Source organism: Bemisia tabaci, chromosome 7, assembly GCF_918797505.1.
Source record: "Bemisia tabaci chromosome 7, PGI_BMITA_v3".
Taxonomy (NCBI): Eukaryota; Metazoa; Arthropoda; class Insecta; order Hemiptera; family Aleyrodidae; genus Bemisia; species Bemisia tabaci.
Window position 1 is genome coordinate 47,969,185 of NC_092799.1, and position 22,716 is coordinate 47,991,900.

The following is a 22,716-nucleotide window of genomic DNA, read 5'->3' on the forward strand; positions in this document are numbered from 1 at the left end:
TATCACTGGAATAATGTTCCTGTCACCTGAACTGAGTACTTCTTAGTACAGTATGCTCAGACTGATGGTAAGATATAATACAATTGAACACATTAGTAGTTCAATCTGGCAGCAGTGGGTGGCGGTTTCCATGCGCTTCGCGGATACTAGAGGAACCAAGTTAACTACCCTCGGAGGGTGTTCCGTTTTGAGGCGACCATCTCAAAACCTTGCTCCCCGGGCTTTTTCTCATTCCTTTTTGTCCCCAAAAGATAATTCTGTTGTCTCAGCATATTATCTGAAGTCTATATATTCCCCCAAAGCTGTATTCAAATTTCGGAAGAAATCACATTGGTTTAAATGGGAAGAAAATGGGTCGATCCGCGGAACTGCGTTTTTCGGCTATAAAATGCGTCCAAATTATTCCAAACCTAAGCATGTCTTCGGAAGACACCCTGTAGCCTATTTTAAATGAGAAAATTTCATTTTTGACTCAGGGGTCGAGGTAGGGTGGATCAAGGCAGAGTTAGTTTTGAGGCGCTGCGCCTAGCAAACTTATCATATTTGACAGTATTTCATCAACCTCAAAGGAGGTCTTCCAAGGTAGAGGAGACTAATATATCTCACAACGTGTAAGAAAATAATAGATGTTTTTAGCCCTTAAGAACTATTTTTGACAATTTACACTGTTGCCAAATTTACTTGAGCCCGGGAGAAAATTAGTGTATTTTTTGTTCTGTACTTGAGTGCTTATGGCAACAGTGTAAATTGTCAAAAACAGTTTTTAAGGACTTAAAAAAACTATTGTATATTATTTGCGTACACAATGTTAGATACACTAGCCTCCTCAATCTCGGCACACCTGTTTTGAGGTTGATGAAAAACTGTCAAATACAATAATTTTTCTGCGCTCAGCGCCTTTAAAAAACCGGCACCGTGACCCACCCTCCGATCCGCGAAGCGCATGGAAACTGCCATCCACTACTGCCAGATTGAACTAGTAATGTGTTCAATTGTATTATATCTTACCATCAGTCTGAGCATATTGTACTAAGAAGTACTCAGTTCAGGTGACAGGAACATTATTCCAGTGATATCCACGGATCAGAGGCCCATTCTAGCCTGGTGGTTATTTTTTCATCACTGAAGGATATGGCATCCCTGTAGCACTCCTTTGCACCCTAATGGGGGTGTCCTATCCTGACCTGTATTGCTTGAAATGATATTTAAAGTATTTTAAATTGCATTTTGATTAATTCTACGCGTTTCCCGGGCCTTAAACAGAGTCTTTAAAATTTCTCGAAAAAATCGAAAATTTGGCAACAAAGATGGCGTCGGGACGGGCTCAGGACATCATCCAAAAATTCTAAAAAAATTGAGCGTTATTTTTATGCCAAAACGCAACTTTTTAGCACTAGCCGTTTTGGAATTTCGAAAAAAGTTCAAAAACGGTCCACCCTAGGGGCTTACCCTGAGCGGGGGGAAATCTGTGCAATGACTGACCTATATGGATGGATCTTGTTCACGGTGGCCTTACATTCGAGTGCACTTTGTTGCTCTTCTGGTGTCACGGCGTATCTCAATTTCTATGTGAGCTCCAGGAAGCATACGGAAACAGGGCTCATGTGGAAATCAAGATGTGCCCTTACGTCAGAGGAATGATAATTGTAGTCCATAGCTTGAACATTCTACTATAGCCATGAGCAATCGCACATCTTGTATAAGTATCCAAATCCTGTAAGCTGATCTAGGCACAGTAAGAACCTACAACAGTGCCAGAGGTGTCGTCAGCTAAGTTGACGGTTGTTTACTTTCGGTTTGCAAGCACCAACGACGAATTTGGGCCTCTGAACAAAGCGGCGTTCGCTACTATCCACATTGAAAACATCAGTCTCATGATCGTATCGTAAAAAAACTACTTATCAGTTCACTTATCATTTGCGACTTTTTTGTGGTTGTGATTTCTGTGTGGCTAAAAATTAAAGTGTTACAAGGTTTGAAAGTATTAAAAAACTTATCTAAGCTTGTGCTCTTGCTTCTGAGAGAGTCAGATGTTTTCATGTGGATAGTAGTGACGCGAAAACGCCCGCAAACCTAAAGTAAACAACCGTCAACTTAGCTGACGACACCTTTAATAGGATAATGAAATTTCTTAAGTCAGTTATTTAGAGAGAACAAAGTTATCTCACATCAGGGACAGTTTGGTAAGTCTAAGCCTTTTACTGTTCTGTTTTTTCTGACTACATTACTTTTTGAATTATCGGGCGATTTTTAACCACTCAACATTTCCTTGATTGGTTCTTGCAGGATCTGGACAAGTTGGAAATGCATGTTCTGGAGAAGCAACTGGTGTAAGCAGGAGCCCTTTGTGGTACATCTTGAGTTCGTTATTTGAGGACCAGGTTAAGTTTTAGCAATCATTCCAAGACTGCGATGGAAACAAACCCTCATGATTTCCAAAGAGCAGGCTTGCGTGGATAAGGTTATCAATTTTATTTTCAGTCTCTATTTCAAGTGAGTATGAAGGTGCCAAAAACTTTCGTGAGGAATTTATTCTTTTTTTGGCAGGATTTTCAATTAGTAACCTTTGTTGGAAGTGTCACATTTCCAACCTAATTTTTTTACCATCTCTTGCTTCTCCAAATTCCTCAGGACAGTTCAATAGAAAATCAAGGAATTAAACTGCCCAGAGGAGCGATTTATTTTCTTAATGTAATTTGTGAAAAGGATCCCGCACACCTTTTATTGGAAGCTGCAGCATGAAGGAACGTTAATTTATTTTTGTCATCCGATTCTCTTCAAGATGGTGATCAAAAGTTATAATTGCGCCAACTTTCTACGATGCACCGTTTTTGCAAAAAACCGCCGAGAAGATTCAATTATTCGGCGATAGGAAGCCAGAAAGATTCCTCATTTCAGTACTCGATTAACAAGCGGCTGTGTGTCAGTGAACGTCAAGCAGACGCGCCGAGAGTGGGAGGAGGAGGATAGCCCTAGAGTCGGCAGGTACAGATAAGAAGACGGACACGCGCTACGTTTTTTCCTTATTTACATCGGGCCTGTTCTCAAATGCTTTGTTCTTTTTTATTCATTGTTGCCGAAATAATTGAATCTTCTCAGCGGTTTTTTGTGAAAACGGTGCATCGTAGAAAGTTGGCGCAATTATAACTTTTGATCAGCATCTTGAGGAGAATCGAATGACATAAATTAACGTCCCTTCATGGTGCAGCTTCCCATAAGAGGTGTACTGGGTCCTTTGAAGAGATTTCTGACACGGCATATACTATGCTTTGAACAGCATGAGGTAGGACTGTTGAAAAAGCAGGTCAAACACATCGTAGCTTTTATTCCATTTTCAAGACCTTAATGCTTCAATTTCCTATTGTTTCGTTTCCATGGATGATGCGACAATTGTTTCAGACTGGTAGGTAGATGCAGAAAATCAATATGACTTAGACTTTTCCTAAGTGCCTTAGTATTTACTCTTGAGAATTTCAATAGATTTTTGACACTCTTCTCAACAGATAGTGTTTATATTCAAGCATCGAATTAACTCCAGAAGGAAAGTTATACCTTTGAGATGGCATTATTTCCGCTTGATTTCTAGGTTAATGCCATTAATCTTAAAGAAACTTAAATTCCTGTAAAAAACAATTTAGAAATTTCTTGAATTTTGAGAGAACGATTCATGGTATCAATGTAAAAGTTCACAGCAGGTTCTAGTTTAAAGAATCGAGTATTCCAAGGAATTTTAAATGCCCTTGATGAAAGGAGGAATGCAACAATTTCAGGTACTCTTTCTAAAAAGGAGAGGGTTTATTTGAAAGTTGCATACTTTCTGCTTGGTTCTAATTCTAGAAGCTACTCCTTCCAAGATAATATCCGGAAGGCTCCATTTAATGCAAATTATTCTTGAATGCATGGTCCAATAAGAAAAAATGACCCTGATCACTGCATTGATGCAGCCTTTCATTTTTGGCTCTAAAGCTCTGAACTAAGTTTTCCAAGAGATCTATGATACTCTTGATGTAGGAGTAAGTGCCAAAATTTCGAGGAATTCATAACCAAAGAATAAACCTCGAAAATAGCATTAATTCCACTTGGCTCCAGAGCTTGCGGCCTTTTGAAGTTGTGTCTTTATTTATCATAGTGCCCCCATGAAAGAGAATAAATAATTGTTCTCTCCCAGATTGAGACAAAAGAGATTTTTCACTTAAGCACTGTATTTGGCTTTGTTGTTGGCTTACCCAGAAATCGAGTGCTCCAAGGGACGATAAATCCATAGTGAACATGCAGAAACAAGTTTTTCGGTTTGCAGCGTTGCAGACTTCATATCATAAGTTATTTCCATCTTAGAAAATTACTCTCATCATTCCTCGAAAACTTTAGTGATTTTTCTTCTTTATTGGAAGAGTGTTCGTCAAAAATTTCGAGCCATGATGTTGGCTAAGTTTCCTTCCCAAAAATTAAATTGGAGTAGAGATTTTGAAACACTGCAACCGAGATATGCATTTTTGCAATTTTACTGTTGAAATGATCTTAATGGAGGAATAATTATTCAAATCCAAGGTACACATTGCTTCATCAATCATAGGTCTATAATTAGGAGATTTAACCTTGAGAGCACCATTCATTCCACTCAGTTCAAAACCCTAAGCCCAAATTTATGAAAGAAATCATGAACAAGGTTGCCACATAATGCAATGTATTATGGATATTTTACTTGGGTGTAGACTGGGGAAAGTGCCGATTTTTTAGCATGGTCTGGCAGCCATGGAAGGATATTTTTATGAAAGAACACTAATGACTTTTGTGCATTTAACTGAGTGTTTAAAGGGAATTCAAATGCCCTTGATGAAGGAATAGATGGCCTATTTCAAGGCGTCATCAATTTGCTAAGCAAAGTCAATTTTTGCAGCTGGATAAAGATTTTTGAGCCAGAACAAATGATAACCGAAGAGATCATAGAAGTCCTTTTCCAAAATAAATTCAAATTTTCTATCAGTCCGACGGAAAGAATCACCATAATAAATGTGACTTTCTTCTTTGCTATGTTCCCCAAACTTAGTTTCATAGAAGGTATCGTATGCTCTTGAGAATGGAATAAATGTCTCGGATATCTTTGTCTCCTGCAGGAAAGAACCTATCTTAATTGCTTTGTTTCAGTATTTCTTACACACGTTTTATTTGTTCACAGGAAAACCGTGACATGAGTTCTCCTGAAATTTTTCCTGATTTTTCTTCACTATTGAACAGACTGGGATATCCTCAGACCAATTTATGCGACAGTTCTCCCATATAAAAGTAAAATGTCTATGAAGTACTGAAACAGTACAGGCAAGATATGTTCTATCATGCTGACAACAACGATATGAGATAGGATATGCCCCAAGGATAGCAAGCCCCCGAAAAAACCCCACCCTTAATTCCCTCAACTCTGCACTGTGGTTTTAGCTCAAAGGTTGTGCTCAAGGTAAGCTCATTAAATTGGAATAATTTTAATTTTTTTGAGTAAATTTAGCTTCGCCAATGGAGTAAAACCTTGAAGATGATATTGATTCCACTTGATTCTGAGACTGGAAACCACCTGTCTCCAAAAATAATTAGGGGCCCAATTGAAAACTGTTTCCTACTGGACCGACCCAAAACAAAAGATGGAGGGAAGATCATAAAAAATCTACCCTTGTTTTGCACGCCTCTGCACTGTGGTTTTTGCTCAGGAATCAAGAATTCCAGGAGATGTTTACTGATCCTGATGATAGAAACAATGCTCTAATTCAAAGTAAGCTCATAAAATTGGAAGAATTTCAATTTTTTTAAGTAAATTGAGCTTCGCCAATGGAGTAAAACCTTGAAGATGATATTGATTCCACTTGATTCTAAGACTAGAAACCACCTGTCTCGAAAAATAATTAAGGGTCCCAGTCGAAAACTGTCTCCTACTGGACCGACCCAAAACTAAAGATTGAGGGAAGATCATAAAAAATCTACCTTTGTTTTGCACGCCTCTGCACTGTGGTTTTTGCTCAGGAATCAAGAATTCCAGGAGATGTTTACTGATCCTGATGATGGAACCAATGCTCTAATTCAAGGGAAGCTCATAAAATTTGAAGAATTTCAATTTTTTTAAGTAAATTGAGCTTCGCCAATGGAGTAAAACCTTGAAGATGATATTGATTTCACTTGATTCTAAGACTAGAAACCACCTGTCTCGAAAAATAATTAAGGGTCCCAGTCGAAAACTGTTTCCTGCTGGACCGACCCAAAACTAAAGATGGAGGGAAGATCATAAAAAATCTACCCTTGTTTTGCACGCCTCTGCACTGTGGTTTTTGCTCAGGAATCAAGAATTCCAGGAGATGTTTACTGATCCTGATGATAGAAACAATGCTCAAATTCAAGGTAAGCTCACAAAATTGGAAGAATTTCAATTTTTTTAAGTAAATTGAGCTTCGCCAATGGAGTAAAACCTTGAAGATGATATTGATTCCACTTGATTCTAAGACTAAAAACCACCTGCTCGAAAAATAATTAAGGGTCCCAGTCGAAAACTGTTTTCTACTGGACGGACCCAAAACTAAAGATGGAGGAAAGATCATAAAAAATCTACCCTTGTTTTGCATGCCTCTGCACTGTGGTTTTTGCTCAGGAATCAAGAATTCCAGGAGATGTTTACTGATTCTGATGATAGAAACAATGCTCTAATTAAAGTAAGCTCACAAAATTGGAAGAATTTCAATTTTTTTAAGTAAATTGAGCTTCGCCAATGGAGTAAAACCTTGAAGATGATATTGATTTCACTTGATTCTAAGACTAGAAACCACCTGTCTCGAAAAATAATTAAGGGTCCCAGTCGAAAACTGTTTCCTGCTGGACCGACCCAAAACTAAAGATGGAGGGAAGATCATAAAAAATCTACCCTTGTTTTGCACGCCTCTGCACTGTGGTTTTTGCTCAGGAATCAAGAATTCCAGGAGATGTTTACTGATCCTGATGATAGAAACAATGCTCTAATTCAAGGTAAGCTCATAAAATTTGAAGAATTTCAATTTTTTTAAGTAAATTGAGCTTCGCCAATGGAGTAAAACCTTGAAGATGATATTGATTCCACTTGATTCTAAGACTAAAAACCACCTGCTCGAAAAATAATTAAGGGTCCCAGTCCAAAACTGTTTTCTACTGGACGGACCCAAAACTAAAGATAGAGGAAAGATCATAAAAAATCTACCCTTGTTTTGCATGCCTCTGCACTGTGGTTTTTGCTCAGGAATCAAGAATTCCAGGAGATGTTTACTGATCCTGATGATAGAAACAATGCTCTAATTCAAGGTAAGCTCATAAAATTTGAAGAATTTCAATTTTTTTAAGTAAATTGAGCTTCGCCAATGGAGTAAAACCTTGAAGATGATATTGATTCCACTTGATTCTAAGACTAGAAACCACCTGTCTCGAAAAATAATTAAGGGTCCCAGTCGAAAACTGTCTCCTACTGGACCGACCCAAAACTAAAGATTGAGGGAAGATCATAAAAAATCTACCCTTGTTTTGCATGCCTCTGCACTGTGGTTTTTGCTCAGGAATCAAGAATTCCAGGAGATGTTTACTGATTCTGATGATAGAAACAATGCTCTAATTAAAGTAAGCTCACAAAATTGGAAGAATTTCAATTTTTTTAAGTAAATTGAGCTTCGCCAATGGAGTAAAACCTTGAAGATGATATTGATTTCACTTGATTCTAAGACTAGAAACCACCTGTCTCGAAAAATAATTAAGGGTCCCAGTCGAAAACTGTTTCCTGCTGGACCGACCCAAAACTAAAGATGGAGGGAAGATCATAAAAAATCTACCCTTGTTTTGCACGCCTCTGCACTGTGGTTTTTGCTCAGGAATCAAGAATTCCAGGAGATGTTTACTGATCCTGATGATAGAAACAATGCTCTAATTCAAGGTAAGCTCATAAAATTTGAAGAATTTCAATTTTTTTAAGTAAATTGAGCTTCGCCAATGGAGTAAAACCTTGAAGATGATATTGATTCCACTTGATTCTAAGACTAAAAACCACCTGCTCGAAAAATAATTAAGGGTCCCAGTCGAAAACTGTTTTCTACTGGACGGACCCAAAACTAAAGATGGAGGAAAGATCATAAAAAATCTACCCTTGTTTTGCATGCCTCTGCACTGTGGTTTTTGCTCAGGAATCAAGAATTCCAGGAGATGTTTACTGATCCTGATGATAGAAACAATGCTCTAATTCAAGGTAAGCTCATAAAATTTGAAGAATTTCAATTTTTTTAAGTAAATTGAGCTTCGCCAATGGAGTAAAACCTTGAAGATGATATTGATTCCACTTGATTCTAAGACTAGAAACCACCTGTCTCGAAAAATAATTAAGGGTCCCAGTCGAAAACTGTCTCCTACTGGACCGACCCAAAACTAAAGATTGAGGGAAGATCATAAAAAATCTACCCTTGTTTTGCATGCCTCTGCACTGTGGTTTTTGCTCAGGAATCAAGAATTCCAGGAGATGTTTACTGATCCTGATGATAGAAACAATGCTCTAATTCAAGGTAAGCTCATAAAATTTGAAGAATTTCAATTTTTTTAAGTAAATTGAGCTTCGCCAATGGAGTAAAACCTTGAAGATGATATTGATTCCACTTGATTCTAAGACTAGAAACCACCTGTCTCGAAAAATAATTAAGGGTCCCAGTCGAAAACTGTCTCCTACTGGACCGACCTAAAACTGAAGATTGAGGGAAGATCATAAAAAATCTACCTTTGTTTTGCACGCCTCTGCACTGTGGTTTTTGCTCAGGAATCAAGAATTCCAGGAGATGTTTACTGATCCTGATGATAGAAACAATGCTCTAATTCAAGGTAAGCTCATAAAATTTGAAGAATTTCAATTTTTTTAAGTAAATTGAGCTTCGCCAATGGAGTAAAACCTTGAAGATGATATTGATTCCACTTGATTCTAAGACTAGAAACCACCTGTCTCGAAAAATAATTAAGGGTCCCAGTCGAAAACTGTCTCCTACTGGACCGACCTAAAACTGAAGATTGAGGGAAGATCATAAAAAATCTACCTTTGTTTTGCACGCCTCTGCACTGTGGTTTTTGCTCAGGAATCAAGAATTCCAGGAGATGTTTACTGATCCTGATGATGGAACCAATGCTCTAATTCAAGGGAAGCTCATAAAATTTGAAGAATTTCAATTTTTTTAAGTAAATTGAGCTTCGCCAATGGAGTAAAACCTTGAAGATGATATTGATTCCACTTGATTCAAAGACTAGAAACCACCTGTCTTGAAAAATAATTAAGGGTCCCAGTCGAAAACTTTTTTCTACTGGACGGATCCAAAACGAAAGATGGAGGAAAGACCCAAAAAAAAAAAATAAACCCAACCTGGATTTGTACGACTATGTACCTACTGTGGTTTTTGTTGAAGAATCAAGAATTCCAGGAGATGTTTCCTGATCCTGATGATGGAACCTGTGTCCGAATTCGTGGTAAGCTCCTGAAATTGAAAGAAATTGAAATTTTTAAGCAATTCAGCGTCTTTAATGGAGTGAAACCTGGAGAATGTCATTTATTCCAAGACTAGAAACCACGCTTCTCCAATGATATGTAGGATCCCTGTAGAAAACTTGTTTTCTGAAAGGTCCAAAATGCAAAAAGGAAGAAAAGGCAATAATAAAAAGCCACCTTAATTTGCATGACTCTGTACTGTGGTTTTAGCCCAAGAATCAAGAATTTCAGAAGATGATGAATGTGCTTGACGATGGAACAGATGCTCTAATCCTTGGTAAGCTCCTTTAATTAAAAGAATATTACAACTCAAAGGCTACATTTAGTATGCTTTGTAAAACAATTCAGAATCAAGTATGCGTTAGGAACCCTTTATGAAAATCTGGAAAGAAATTCTTTAGAATGAGAGAAATCTGCACTCTAAATAAAGTTGATTCCACCGTGGGTCTAAGGTAGCACAAGCAGAAAATAACAGTCTGATACATGTATAGTTTGAATTTAGTCATTCTAAGGTGAACTGAATTCTTTTAATGGAAGAATAGAGCTTGTGCAGTGTTTGTTGAGACATACGTCAGTCTCTGATTACCTCCAGTTAGCACCACTCAACAGGGTAATACATCCAGTCATATGGCACCGGCACTGATGAGTGGTGACACAGACATTACTTTGACGTTTGTCTCAACATACGGTGCGCAAGCTCTAACAACCTGAGATTCAAGATGCTATAGCTTTAAATTAAAGGTTTGATTTTTGCTGTCATTCATGAAAAATGCAGTTTTCTCTGAGGTATCAGTCATGATTTTTTTTCGTATGGCTTTTTCCTGTGTTACTTGATCTAATGGGAAAATCCATAACAAAAGAAATCCATGGCTGATACCTCAGAAAAAACTGCATACTTTAAATTAATATAGACCGTGGCATTAATTCTATTTAATTTGATTTGAATGAGGGGGTGGGGAGGGGGTATGTATTTAAAGCTTTCTAAAAAATCCCAAGGGTCCACATATTTCGATGAAAGAATATATTTCTCTTAGTTAAAGCTAAAAATCTGATTTGCATTAGCTCAGCAGTGCTTTTTCTCCACAAAAACAATTCCCAAGGATAACACATGCACTCACTGAAGAAATGACAAAATTATGATGTAGTAACATTTACAAAAACTTGGAGTGTGAACACTCAAACTTAAATGTGACATTGATTTCACTTAGTGTCTGGGCTGGAAGTCATTATTTTTGATGAATCATTATGCCCCTCAATAGGAAGCTTCCTATCGGACTTAGTCTAGGAAAACATTAATTGCATTTGACTCCAGCTCAATAAATCAAGTATTCCAAGGTACATCTAATATTCTTCATGGTGGAACAAATTCTACAACTCGAGGTATTTCAAGCCTGGAAATAAAAAAATTATTCTCACATACTGGAAGTATCCAGAGAATGTGAAACAACTGATCTGAGACCTTAATGAAAGCATTGTTTCCACTTGATGTCTGAGCAAGAAGCCATTTTTGGCATTAAATTATCACAACTCCTATGAGAAAGCTTCCTATTATTCAGAGTAAAAAAAGTGGCTTTTGTACTTTGTGCCTTGTACATTTGGCTCCAACTGAAGAAATCAAGTATTCCGAGAGAGATTGAATTCTCTTGATGAAGGAAGATATGCTGAAGCGCAAGGTATTTTAACTCTAAAACAGGAAATTTACTCTCTCAAATTGCATCAAGTAAAAAGAGGACCTTGAAAAAGCATTTGTTCCACTTGGTTCATGAGCCAGAAGCCACTCTTTTCAGAGGATCATTACGACCCTTTCTAGGAAGTTTCCTATCAAGAAGATTAAATGAAAACATATATTTTTCACACCTACAGACTTTTGGCGCTTGCTTATATTACCAAGTATTCCAGGAGATACCCGTTGCTCTTGATGATGGAACAAGTGCTTGAATACCAGGTATTTTAAGCCTGATGATTAGAGGTTCACTCTCACAGTTGAGACAGATTGAAATAATAAAATGGAGAGGAATAAAATTTTAGACCTTGAAGAAAGGATTGTTTCCACTTGGTGTTGGAGGAAGAAGCCATTATTGTCAAGGTATCAATCATTACAAGCCCAGATAGGAAGCTTTCGATCACACTGAATTGGAGGAAACATTTTTGTGATGCACGCTTTACACATTTGGCTTCAGCTGAAGAAATCAAGTATTCCAGGAGATATCAAATTCTCTTGATGATGGATGTTATGCTTGAACATAAGGTATTTTAAATATTTTTATGAGTGGCATCAAAGTTATAACAGAAGAATGAACTCGAGACCTTGAAAGAAGCACTTATTCCACTAGATGTCATGCATTGGGAGCCACTCTTATCAGAGGATCACTGTGTTCCTTAATGGGAAGCTTCTTGTTGCACTGAGTAAAACAAAACACTAATTAGTAATGGCTGCTTTATAAATTTGGTTTTGGCCTAAGAAATCCAGTATTCCAAGAGATATCAAATGCTCTTGATGATAGAGAATTTGCTGAAACTCAAGGTATTTTAAATCTGAAAACAACAGACTATTTCGGGCGAGTAATAATAAAGGAAGATGAACATCAGGCCTTGTAAATAGCAATGGTGCCATGTGGTGTCTTAGCCAGAAGCCAAGTTTCTGAAGGGATTATCATGATCCTCTTGATGAAGCCTCCTTTCACAGGAAGTACAAGCTAACATGAATTTCATACAGCTTTCTAAGTTTGGCTCCAGCTCAAGAAAATAAGTATTCTAAGAGCAATTTAATTTTTTTGATGATGAAATAAATGCTTGATTACAAAGAAAATGTAGTCCATTTTCATGAACTCAGCAAAATTCACCAGACACTTCAAGCCTGATGATCAGAGATTCACCCTCATAATTAAGACAGGTAGCAATAATGAAACGGAGAATAACACAATTTCAGACTTTGAAGAAAGCATTGTTTCCACTTGGTGTGGGAACAGGAAGCTATTATTATCTTTAGTCACTATGCCCTGTAACAGAAAGCCCCGTATTGAAATGAGAATATTTGAACATATGTTCTGCACAGTTTTGTGAGTTAGGTTCTACCTCAAGATAGCAAGTTTTCTGGGGGACGTCAAATACTCGTGATGATTGAAGAAATGCTTGAAGGCAAGGTGCAAGTATTTTAAACGTGAAAATAGGAGGTTCATTCTCCCAAATGACAGTAATAAAACGTAGGGCCTTAAAGAATGCATCTATTCCACTTGGTATCTAAGTTAGTAGCCATTCTAATCAAGCATCTATGCTTAATAAGCTTGCTATTGTACTGAGTAAAAGAAATTTAATTTTGCACAGTGCGCTTGGCTTTTATGGCTCCAGCTCAAGAAATCAAGTATTCCAAGAGGTGATTCTCTTGATGATGGAAGAAATGTGTAAGCTCAAGGTATTTTGACTCTTAAAATAAGAGATTCATTCTCATAAGTGGTTGTTTAAAAAATAGGACCTTGAAGAACGCATTGATTTCACTTGGTAAGATCAAGTAACACAGGAAACACCCATACCAAAAAAATCCATGGCTGATACCTCAGAAAAAACTGCATTTTTTATAAAGACAGCAAAAATCAAACCTTTATTATAAAGCTTTAGTATCTTGAATCTTAGGTTGTTAGAGCTGGCGCATCGTATGTTGAGACAAACGTAGAGAGAGAGAAATGCGTAAGCTCAAGGTATTTTGAACCTTAAAATAGGAGATTCATTCTCACAAATGGTTGTTAAAAAAATAAGACCTTGAAGAACGCATGGATTCCACTTGGTATCTGAGTCAAAAGCCATTCTGATCAAGCATCATTATGCTCCTCACTAACAAGCTTGCTATTGTGTTGAGTATAAGAAATTTAATTTTGAACAGTGCGCCGCATACATTTGGCTTCTGCTCAAGAAAACAAGTATTCCAAGACGTGATTCTCTTGATGATGGAAGAAATGCTTAAGCTCAAGGTATTTTGAACCTTAAAATAGGAGATTCATTCTCACAAATGGTTGTTAAAGAAATGAGACCTTGAAGAACGCATCGATTCCACTTGGTATCTGAGTCAAAAGCCATTCTGATCAAGCATCATTATGCTCCTCACTAACAAGCTTGCTATTGTGTTGAGTATAAGAAATTTAATTTTGTACAGTGCGCCGCATACATTTGGCTTCTGCTCAAGAAAACAAGTATTCCAAGAGGTGATTCTCTTGATGATGGAAGAAATGCGTAAGCTCAAGGTATTTTAAATCTGATACAGGGGGGATAAGTAATTCTTCTCAACAGCAACTAGAGTAATGAGTACCTCAAAGAAGGCATTAATTCCACTTGTTGTCTGAGTTGGAGGCCACTCTTATCTAACGATTTTTATACCCTTAGCTAGGAAGCTTCCTGTTGTACTGACAAATAATAGAAAACACCAGTTTTGTGTAGTGCTCTGTATACAAGTACAACTGACTTTAACTCAAGAAATCAAGTGCTCCAAGAGATATTAAATTAAAAAACAAAAATAGGCATTGTAAGGTCATGTTAGCACTAAAACCAGCTAAACCATAACAAACTTGTGCTCTGGTGCAAATGTTGTGATCTGAGACAGTTTATCGAAGAACAGGTATCACCTTACAAGACTTTTACTGATAATACTGGTTTTACGTATTGATTTGAGTTATTGATGCAAAAACAATTTGCAAGACTGATTTCCCTTTTACTACATCTTTACAGTATTGGCAACTTACAATGCCACAACTCAATACTTTCTGGTTTGGTTAGAGCTTAAAATTAGGTCTTACTAGTTTTGGCCCTGACCTCTGTTTGAATTGTAGCCTCCCTCTAGCAGGCAACGAAGGAGAATGCTGATTCTTGCTCTTAGAGTTCATACGTACTGAATTCCTTGCTTGTAAGAATAGCATTTGTAAGTATTTTAACTATTTCTTAGAGACATTACATTAGGGGTGATCGAAATTCCCGACTTGACCGCAATACAATCTGAATAGGGAAAAAAGGTGGCCAAATTGCATGTAGATTACGGATAAAATTGTCCGCAGCCGTAATTCCAACGGGAACATGGCGCTCAAGCCCCTCGAATATTTCCATAGTTAAATTGCCAAAAAAATCAGGTTTTTTCTTATTCGGGTCGCTGGAGGTGTCCTCAAACACGCAATTTCATCATCAAGCTTATGTTTTCCTACCTATCTTTTCACTAGGAATCGATTTTACTGGTTTTCAAAACAATATATTGATTTTTCATTCGATTTCTGAGAAAAATTTGGTAATATTTAACACTAACTGTATCAAATTTTATTAATTAGTGATACATAGGCAAAAGTTTTAATGCATATAAGTAAACTAGTGCTCACATAAACTTTTATACACAAGGCTTTTACCCTCAAAGCAGTGTATACTGACCATTCTTCAGTTTGGGTACTAGATGATGGCCGTAATGCCAGGATTCTTGGCGTCGCAGCGATCGCGTTTCATGGCCCATCAGTCGAAAAAACATTTTTTTAAAAATCTGGCGACGGATAGTGAAGTTGAGTTACCTTTTGGCATCAAAAGATGAGGAATAAATCCTGGCTCCATAGTACAACACTTTCATCGAAAACATCAGGCTCGAACTTCCAAAATCTCAAATTTTCGTTTTTACCTAGTTTTTTTTTTTTCTAAGATAATTTCTGGATGATAGAAAAGACACAACTGGCACCTACCATGCGTGTTTTCATACACTGGAAAAAAACACATTGGATCTAGAGTCCAGACTCTGAAAAACATCGACAAGAAAAAATACTCTTGATTCAATCAGATTTAAGCTTAAATCAAGAACCAAGCCTCTTAATTTGAGCGGATTTCCTTTTGTTTAAGCTTAAATCTGCTTGAATCAAGAGTCCTTCTTCTTGTTAATGTTTTCAAGAGTCTAGCCTCTAGATCCAATGTCTTCTTTTTCCAGTGTAGATAATTTGAGTCAAGGAATCGATTTTTGAGGTTGAAAAATTAAGATATCGATTTAAAATATCGTTTCTTGCGATACTTTGTCCAAAAAAGCGATTTTTTTGTGTATATCCCAAGAAATTTTGAATCATCAATGCAAGCCTTTGATAAATCGATATTTTGACTTCAATAATAGATTCTTCGTGAAAACATTCAAAGGGTAATTGGGTTACACCTGCTTAAAGTACATGGAAATGTTGACAACTAAGGTACAATTCATAAGAGTTTTCAAACTGAATTAGCTGATGGGTCATTCCATGCGAAATCATCCAGGCACTCTTTGCTTGACCGACTCTGACTTTTTTTTATAATTAGGTTACTTCTTAAGCTCTCCAATGGAAGCACAAGAACCATTTTTAAAATTTTTTTGACCATTCTAGAATCCATGGCGGCCTTGTAGAGTTGACGTTCTCAGGTGCATTTCGATCAAATCCGTGTTCACGGAAACGGGCATATTTCCAGTTCTGTTTGACTTACAGAATTGGAACAAGACTGACGAAATACTTCTTTTTGTGATCTATCTTTTTGCAAGGTGCTAAAATTTCTGTATCATCAAGGGAAATGAAGTTATTTAAGGACTGAATCGAGATGTGTGAGGACTAAAAAACGGCAAAAACTCCTATTTTGAGGATTTTTTTAAAACTTTTATGAGTCATACCACAGGTGTCAACATTTCTACGTATTTTAAAAGCAAGTGTAACCCCGTTTCTCTTTGAATGTTTTCACGAGGAATCTATTTTTGAAGTCAAAATGTCAATTTATCAAAGGTTTGCATCAATGAATCAAAATTTCTTAGGATATACACAAAAAAATCGCTTTTTCGGACAAAGTATCGCAAGAAACCATATTTTAAATCAATATCTTAATTTTTCAACCACAAAAATCGATTCTTTGACTAAAATTATATATGAAAACTCGCATGGTAGGTGCCAGTTGTGTCATTTCTATCATCCAGAAATTATCTTAGAAAAAAAAAACTAGGTAAAAACGAAAATTTGAGATTTTGGAAGTTCGAGCCTGATGTTTTCGATGAAAGTGTTGTACTATGGAGCCAGGATTTTTTTCTCGTCATTTGATGCCAAAAGGCAACTCAACTTCACTATCCGTTGCCAGATTTCGAAAAAAATGTTTTTTCGACTAATGGGCCATGAAACGCGATCGCTGCGACGCGAAGAATCCCGGCATTCCGGCCATCATCTAGTACCCAAACTGAAGAATGGTCAGTATACACTGCTTTGAGGGTAAGTGCCTTGTGTATAAAAGTTTCTGTGAGCACTAGTTTACTTATATGCATCAAAACTTTTGCCTATGTATCACTAATTAATAAAATTTGATACAGTTAGTGTTAAAAATTACCAAATTTTTCTCAGAAATCGAATGAAAAATCAATGTATTGCTTGAAAACATCGATATATTGTTTTGAAAACCAGTAAAATCGATTCCTTGTGAAAAGATAGGTAGGAAAACATAAGCTTGATGATGAAATTGCGTGTTTGAGGACACCTCTAGCGACCCGAATAAGAAAAAACCTGATTTTTTTGGCAATTTAACTATGGAAATATTCGAGGGGCTTGAGCGCCATGTTCCCGTAGGAATTACGGCTGCGGACAATTTTTTCCGTAATCTACATGCAATTTGGCCACCTTTTCTCCCTATTCGGATTGTATTGCGCTCAAGTCGGGAATTTCGATCACCCCTACGGTACATTTATATGACCTGGTGTATTGTTTCATGGAAGTTTGACAATGCAGACAGTGATACCGGATAGATTGACTCTGGCTTTGCTTTTTGAAGAAAGCACATAAATTAGGATCAGAAGTGTTAAACCAAATGAGGGGCTTGGCCGCTTGGAGGACAAGGCGCATAAGACCAGTTTTTGAAAAATTGAGGTATTAATGATTTCAAGTAAAACTAGTCTTAATGCATATTCTGTGAGAAATTTGCTCCCAAATTCCAATATAAGCATCAAAAAGTCAATTTGAACTCTCTTTCTGCCATAAAGATCCATGTAATTTCGAAACTTCAAAAACGTATCTCTTGAAATTGTATAAACTGCTTTTATGCTCCTTTTCCTCCATGCCCATCAAATGCACTTGTATCCTGCTAAAGAAAATTGATCCTGGCAGTAACCCTAAAGTAGTGTCAAATCATGTACTCCATTTCGAATAAAAATTACCTTCGCTAATGCATCAGAGTTGTTGGCTTTTCATTTCTCATTGACCCTCAGAAAAATAACTGAAAATAGTAATTAAATACCCATAGGAATACGATTTAAATCGAAAGAGGAATTCTAGAGGGAATTTTCAGCACCCTATGTTTGCTAGCAGCCAGTCTTTATTACAAAGAAACTTCCAAAATAAATTTTAGAAATTGAAGACAGGAAGGCATTTCTGAACAAAAGTGTATTAATTGCAATAGCATGTTTTAGCATAGAGGAATTTGCAAACTGATTACCTAACACAAATGTAACCTTAAATGTTATTAACTGACTTGTATGTACCAATTGATGCTGCATAAATTATGCGCTTTTAATTGATCAGTATGCAGGGTGAAAATTAGGGCACAACCACACTGATGTGCCAAGTAATGAAGTCGTATCTTCGCGAGCTCTGCAAAGACATTACTATCTGTATCATCGTTAAGAGGTTGCTGACCACAAGACCAGGCTACTGGGCTCACAATGTTGCCATGAAGCACTACATTATTACATTTCAGCATTATTTCCTCCTTAATTAATATGGTGCAATGAATATTCCCCTACCAAAGTTTCATTTTAAACCACTATCCGTGCCAAAACTTCCTGAAGTTAATTAACTTGATGCATATAGATCTAACAATTGAATCGGCTTGTGCGAAAACCGCTAATGTCCATTTTTCCAATTTTGAGATTTTTGGGTTAAAATACTCTCGGAGGTCAGACACACTCATTAATGGGGTGAAAATGTTTGTTCCTTAGGTTTGAATCCCTTTTCAGGGGGGAAGTGGTCCGAATCATGCGAAAACCGCCAATGTCCATCCTCCGATATATGCCTCATAACACTGTGCAACACACCAAAAGAAAAAAAAGTCTCCTGGACGACATAAGATGATCTTCATGTATTTTGAGGCGCTGAATCCGAATATGATCTCCGTTTTTTTCCATCACCCTCAACTTTTCCGGAAAAACCTAATTTACTCGGAAAAATTGCCATTTTTGGGCATTTTCGGTGTATTTCCGACTGTTGTCCCCAGCAGAATGTACCTAGATAAAACTTTTCGTAGCTACGAGATTCACGTTTGCCGATGTATTTTTGACTGACAAGTCCGGAAATGACCTTAATTTTTCCCGTTCACCTCTCAGTTTTCCGGGAAAGCAACTTTCTCCCGGGAAAATGAGCAAATTCGACGTTTATATGTCGTGCACAGGGATTTAGAGCTGAGGTTTGAGGGAGCATCATAAACGGAGCCGCATCGGCGCGCGAGGCGGAGGCCCGGCGCGGACTTTCATGCCGCTTCGATCAGTGCGCCGGGGGAGCGCATATGCCGTTGAGGCGGCTTCACCTGGTGAAGCCGACTCCCGGCTCCTTTTCTGATGCTGCATCAGTTTTGATGCTGAGTCCAGCATCAAAATTAGCGGCCTCAATTAGCAGACGCGTCGGACGCCAGCGCCCCGGCGTGGGCCACCGCGCCGATGGGAAACGTAAACAAAGGGGTGTTCCGCGAATTCATCGCCGAGTCCGAGGGTCGCGGTCTTCTGGGACAGCCCCGTCGGTAATTAAGCTGGGTGGCGGGTCCGAAAATTAAGGCCGTATCGGGCCGCAAGCCGACGGTCCGGCCGCAGAGGCTGAGGCCCGCTGAGGCCCATGAGCCAGCATCAAACCTCAGCATCAGCGCTTGAGGCTGGCTCGGTCGGCTCTCCAGCATCGGGCTTCAATGCCCGAAGCCGGCGGCCGGCAGGTTGAGCGCATCAGGCTCGGAGCCGTATGCCCGAACGGCCGCTACCTGGGCATACGGCATTGATGCTGAAGCTACGAGTTGATGCTGTACAGCATAACCTCATGAGGCGCCTCAAATGCCTGGTCGTGCATGCAATTTATTTTTATAAATTTTCCTGAACCCGTGGTAGTATGTTGTTTCTGTATTTTGAGCTGTTGAATCCAAATATGACCTCGATTTCTTTCTATAACACTTCAGATTTCCGGTAAGTAAAGCCGATTTTTCCGAGCCTAAAATTGTGTATCGTAAAAGGTTTGCCGGACTCAAAGTGTATTCGAAATTCATTTTAAAAATGTCTCCAATGTGTGATACATCGATTCCTTTGTGTATGGAATTGTTGAATTCAAAAATGATCTCAGATTTTTCCGATCACCCATCATTTTTCCAGAAAATTCGCTTTTCCTAAGAAAACGCTCTTTTCAGGTATTTTTGCGATGATTTTCCTGCTCTGAGGAGTTTCAGAAATTTTCCGAGATCCACTTTAGGTCTCTCTTGCTGTATTAAGAGGCACTGAACTCGAATTTGACCTTCACTCATCTTTGACAAGCCCCCGTTTTCGAGAAGGTCCGATTTTTCCGGGCTCTAGGCTCGGTTTTCCCGGCCAAATGCTTTTCCCGACTGTTCCCTCTTCCAGGGAAATTCAAAACATTTTCCGCATGTGTGATATTTACATCGATTTTCATGTAACTTGAGCTGAAAACCCCAAATATGACCTTAGAAATTCGATATCACCCACCAGAGAATTCCTGACACTCCTCAAAGCAGGAAAATCATCGCAAAAATACCTGAAAAGAGCGTTTTCTTAGGAAAAGCGAATTTTCCGGAAAAATGATGGGTGATCGGAAAAATCTGAGATCATTTTTGAATTCAACAATTCAATACACAAAGGAATCGATGTGTCACACATTGGAGACATTTTTAAAATGAATTTCGAATACACTTTGAGTCCGGCAAAGCTTTTACGATACACAATTTTAGGCTCGGAAAAATCGGTTTTACCGGAAATCTGAAGTGTTATAGAAAGAAATCGAGGTCATATTTGGATTCAGCAGCTCAAAATACAGAAACAACATACTATCACGGGTTCAGGAAAATTTATAAAAATAAATTGCATGCACGACATATAAACGTCGAATTTGCTCATTTTCCCGGGAGAAAGTTGCTTTCCCGGAAAACTGAGAGGTGAACGGGAAAAATTAAGGTCATTTCCGGACTTGTCAGTCAAAAACACATCGGCAAACGTGAATCTCGTAGCTACGAAAAGTTTTAGCTACATTCTGCTGGGGACAACAGTCGGAAATACACCGAAAATGCCCAAAAATGGCAATTTTTCCGAGTAAATTAGGTTTTTCCGGAAAAGTTGAGGGTGATGGAAAAAAACGGAGATCATATTCGGATTCAGCGCCTCAAAATACGAAAGAGTAACTTTCTTTACCCGAAAGGCATACTGAAAAATATGCGTTTTCGATGATTTAGAACCGACCATGCACGAATCATGCGAAAACCGCTAATGTCCAGTTTATTGCTGGTAGTTTCGTGATAAAACTTGCTTTAAGTGACGCAATTGTCAAAAATTTCAGCTTTTCAACTTTATTTGATTGAAAATCTACCGTTTTAATATCTTTAGAGTTAATTTTGAAAGTATCAAACGGCTCCAAAACTCGGAGATTTTCAGGAATCATGCGAAAACCGCTAATGTCCAGAGTCTTTTCTTTTTCATTATTCCGTCCCAGACAGAGGAGGAGCTAGAAACTGTTAGGGATCCTTTTCTACAATCCTCTCCTGTAATAATTAACTTCTGAACATTTTTTAATTCCGCATTTAAAAGGCTTCTACAGTTTTTTGCAGTTCTCTCAAAATTAGAGAAAACGGACATGAGCGGTTTTCGCATGAGCCGATTCAATCGGTATATATCCATTAAAGCCACTTTACTACAAAACTGAAGTCAACCAAAATATCTAAGCTCTATTAATACTTCATTTAAAGCTGGAGCAATCTCATTCTCAAGAAGGAGAAAAGAAATGATTATGGAGTTTTCGAAGTTTAGAAACAATATTGTAAATAAAGCAATTGAAACGGTGTCAATTAGCTCATTCAGTAATTTTTAACTTGTGAATTTTTTGATTAGAAGAGATTTTTTCTTAAAAATTTTCCTGGATTTTTTTGGACAAAATCAACTCACAATAAACGAGTTTGAAGTCTTATATTTCAAGCTTTCATGTAAAACCCATGCAATGATGTGGATTGCTTGAACTGTGAATCCAACCAGGTCGGTAGAGAGATCGTGTGGCAGGAATATTTTCAGAAGCCATCTTGGCCTCCTTGGCGATGTGCATATCAATGGGAGCTCGAAAATTCTTGGTTGAATATCATTCCATAAAATCCGGGAAAATACCTGTAAATTAAGTTTTTTTTTTTTTTTTTTGCTCACTCTTGTTTTCATAAATAATATAATTACAAATTACTGAACAAGCTATTCAACTTTATCATGAGGTCTGTTAGATAAGAAACCGGATTTTGGTGATAACTAGCCCATTGTACGTCCGAATCGAGTTTTCTTGGATTTTCCTGATAGCTGAAAATATACTTAAGAATGTTACATTCACAAATTTGAAAAATTCTAATGAGCTTTGTTGGTACGTGGCTTGAAGTAAGGCAACCTCACGGGTGTTCTGCGATTTCCAGGTTGACCGAACATATCGCTCATTTTTCGGTCTTGCACTACCTTTATCAACTCGCATGGATGATTTGAGATTCGTTCCCATATCACAGCCTTTAAGTTTTGTCACCGGAAATTATCGTATCCATAAATGTAGGATCATTGTTAGAACGTTCAAGAAGCTCAAGGGAAATTGACATTCGGTTGGATTTTCGTTGAACGGACAACAATCGAGGGACAAGTTTAGCTGAAACTCGATGCATATCTAAATATTCTATCAAAATTGTATGTTCACAGCCTTTAGAAATATTACACTGTTCAGCAAGCTTGACATGACCATTTTCAAGCACTTTAGCCCGCACTCATTCCACGTGGCAAATGTCAGTTGCTGTTGATGATCGATTCCCGTGCTCCTTATCTTTGACAGACTCCCGACTAGTTTTGAATCGTTAAACCCACTCAAAACACTGAGAACAACTCAAACAATGATCCTAGTAAACTTTACCTAGCATATCAAAAGTTTTGGTACAAGGTATACTGAGCAAAATTCCATGTTAAACCTTTGCTCTAACAGTGATCACATGATGAAAATCGC

The 22,716-nt window shown here is 37.8% G+C and overlaps 1 protein-coding gene across 5 annotated transcripts in view; it reads left to right on the forward strand.

The window, feature by feature from the left end:
- Nucleotides 1-16,945, forward strand: part of LOC109036822 (uncharacterized) — a 319,487-nt gene extending 302,542 nt beyond the window's left edge. For 2 of the 5 annotated variants that reach the window (XR_011900273.1, XR_011900276.1), the window contains 2 exons: nt 2,287-2,493; nt 5,177-16,945. Coding sequence is in view for 1 of the 5 variants with exons in the window: in XM_072302729.1 (XP_072158830.1) it covers nt 2,287-2,330; nt 5,177-5,281 (149 nt within the window). In the remaining 4 variants the exon portion in view is untranslated. The remainder of the gene's footprint in view (nt 1-2,286; nt 2,494-5,176) is intronic. The other 3 variants (XR_011900275.1, XM_072302729.1, XR_011900274.1) reach the window with 2 other exon arrangements.
- The last annotated feature ends 5,771 nt before the right edge of the window (nt 16,946-22,716 follow it).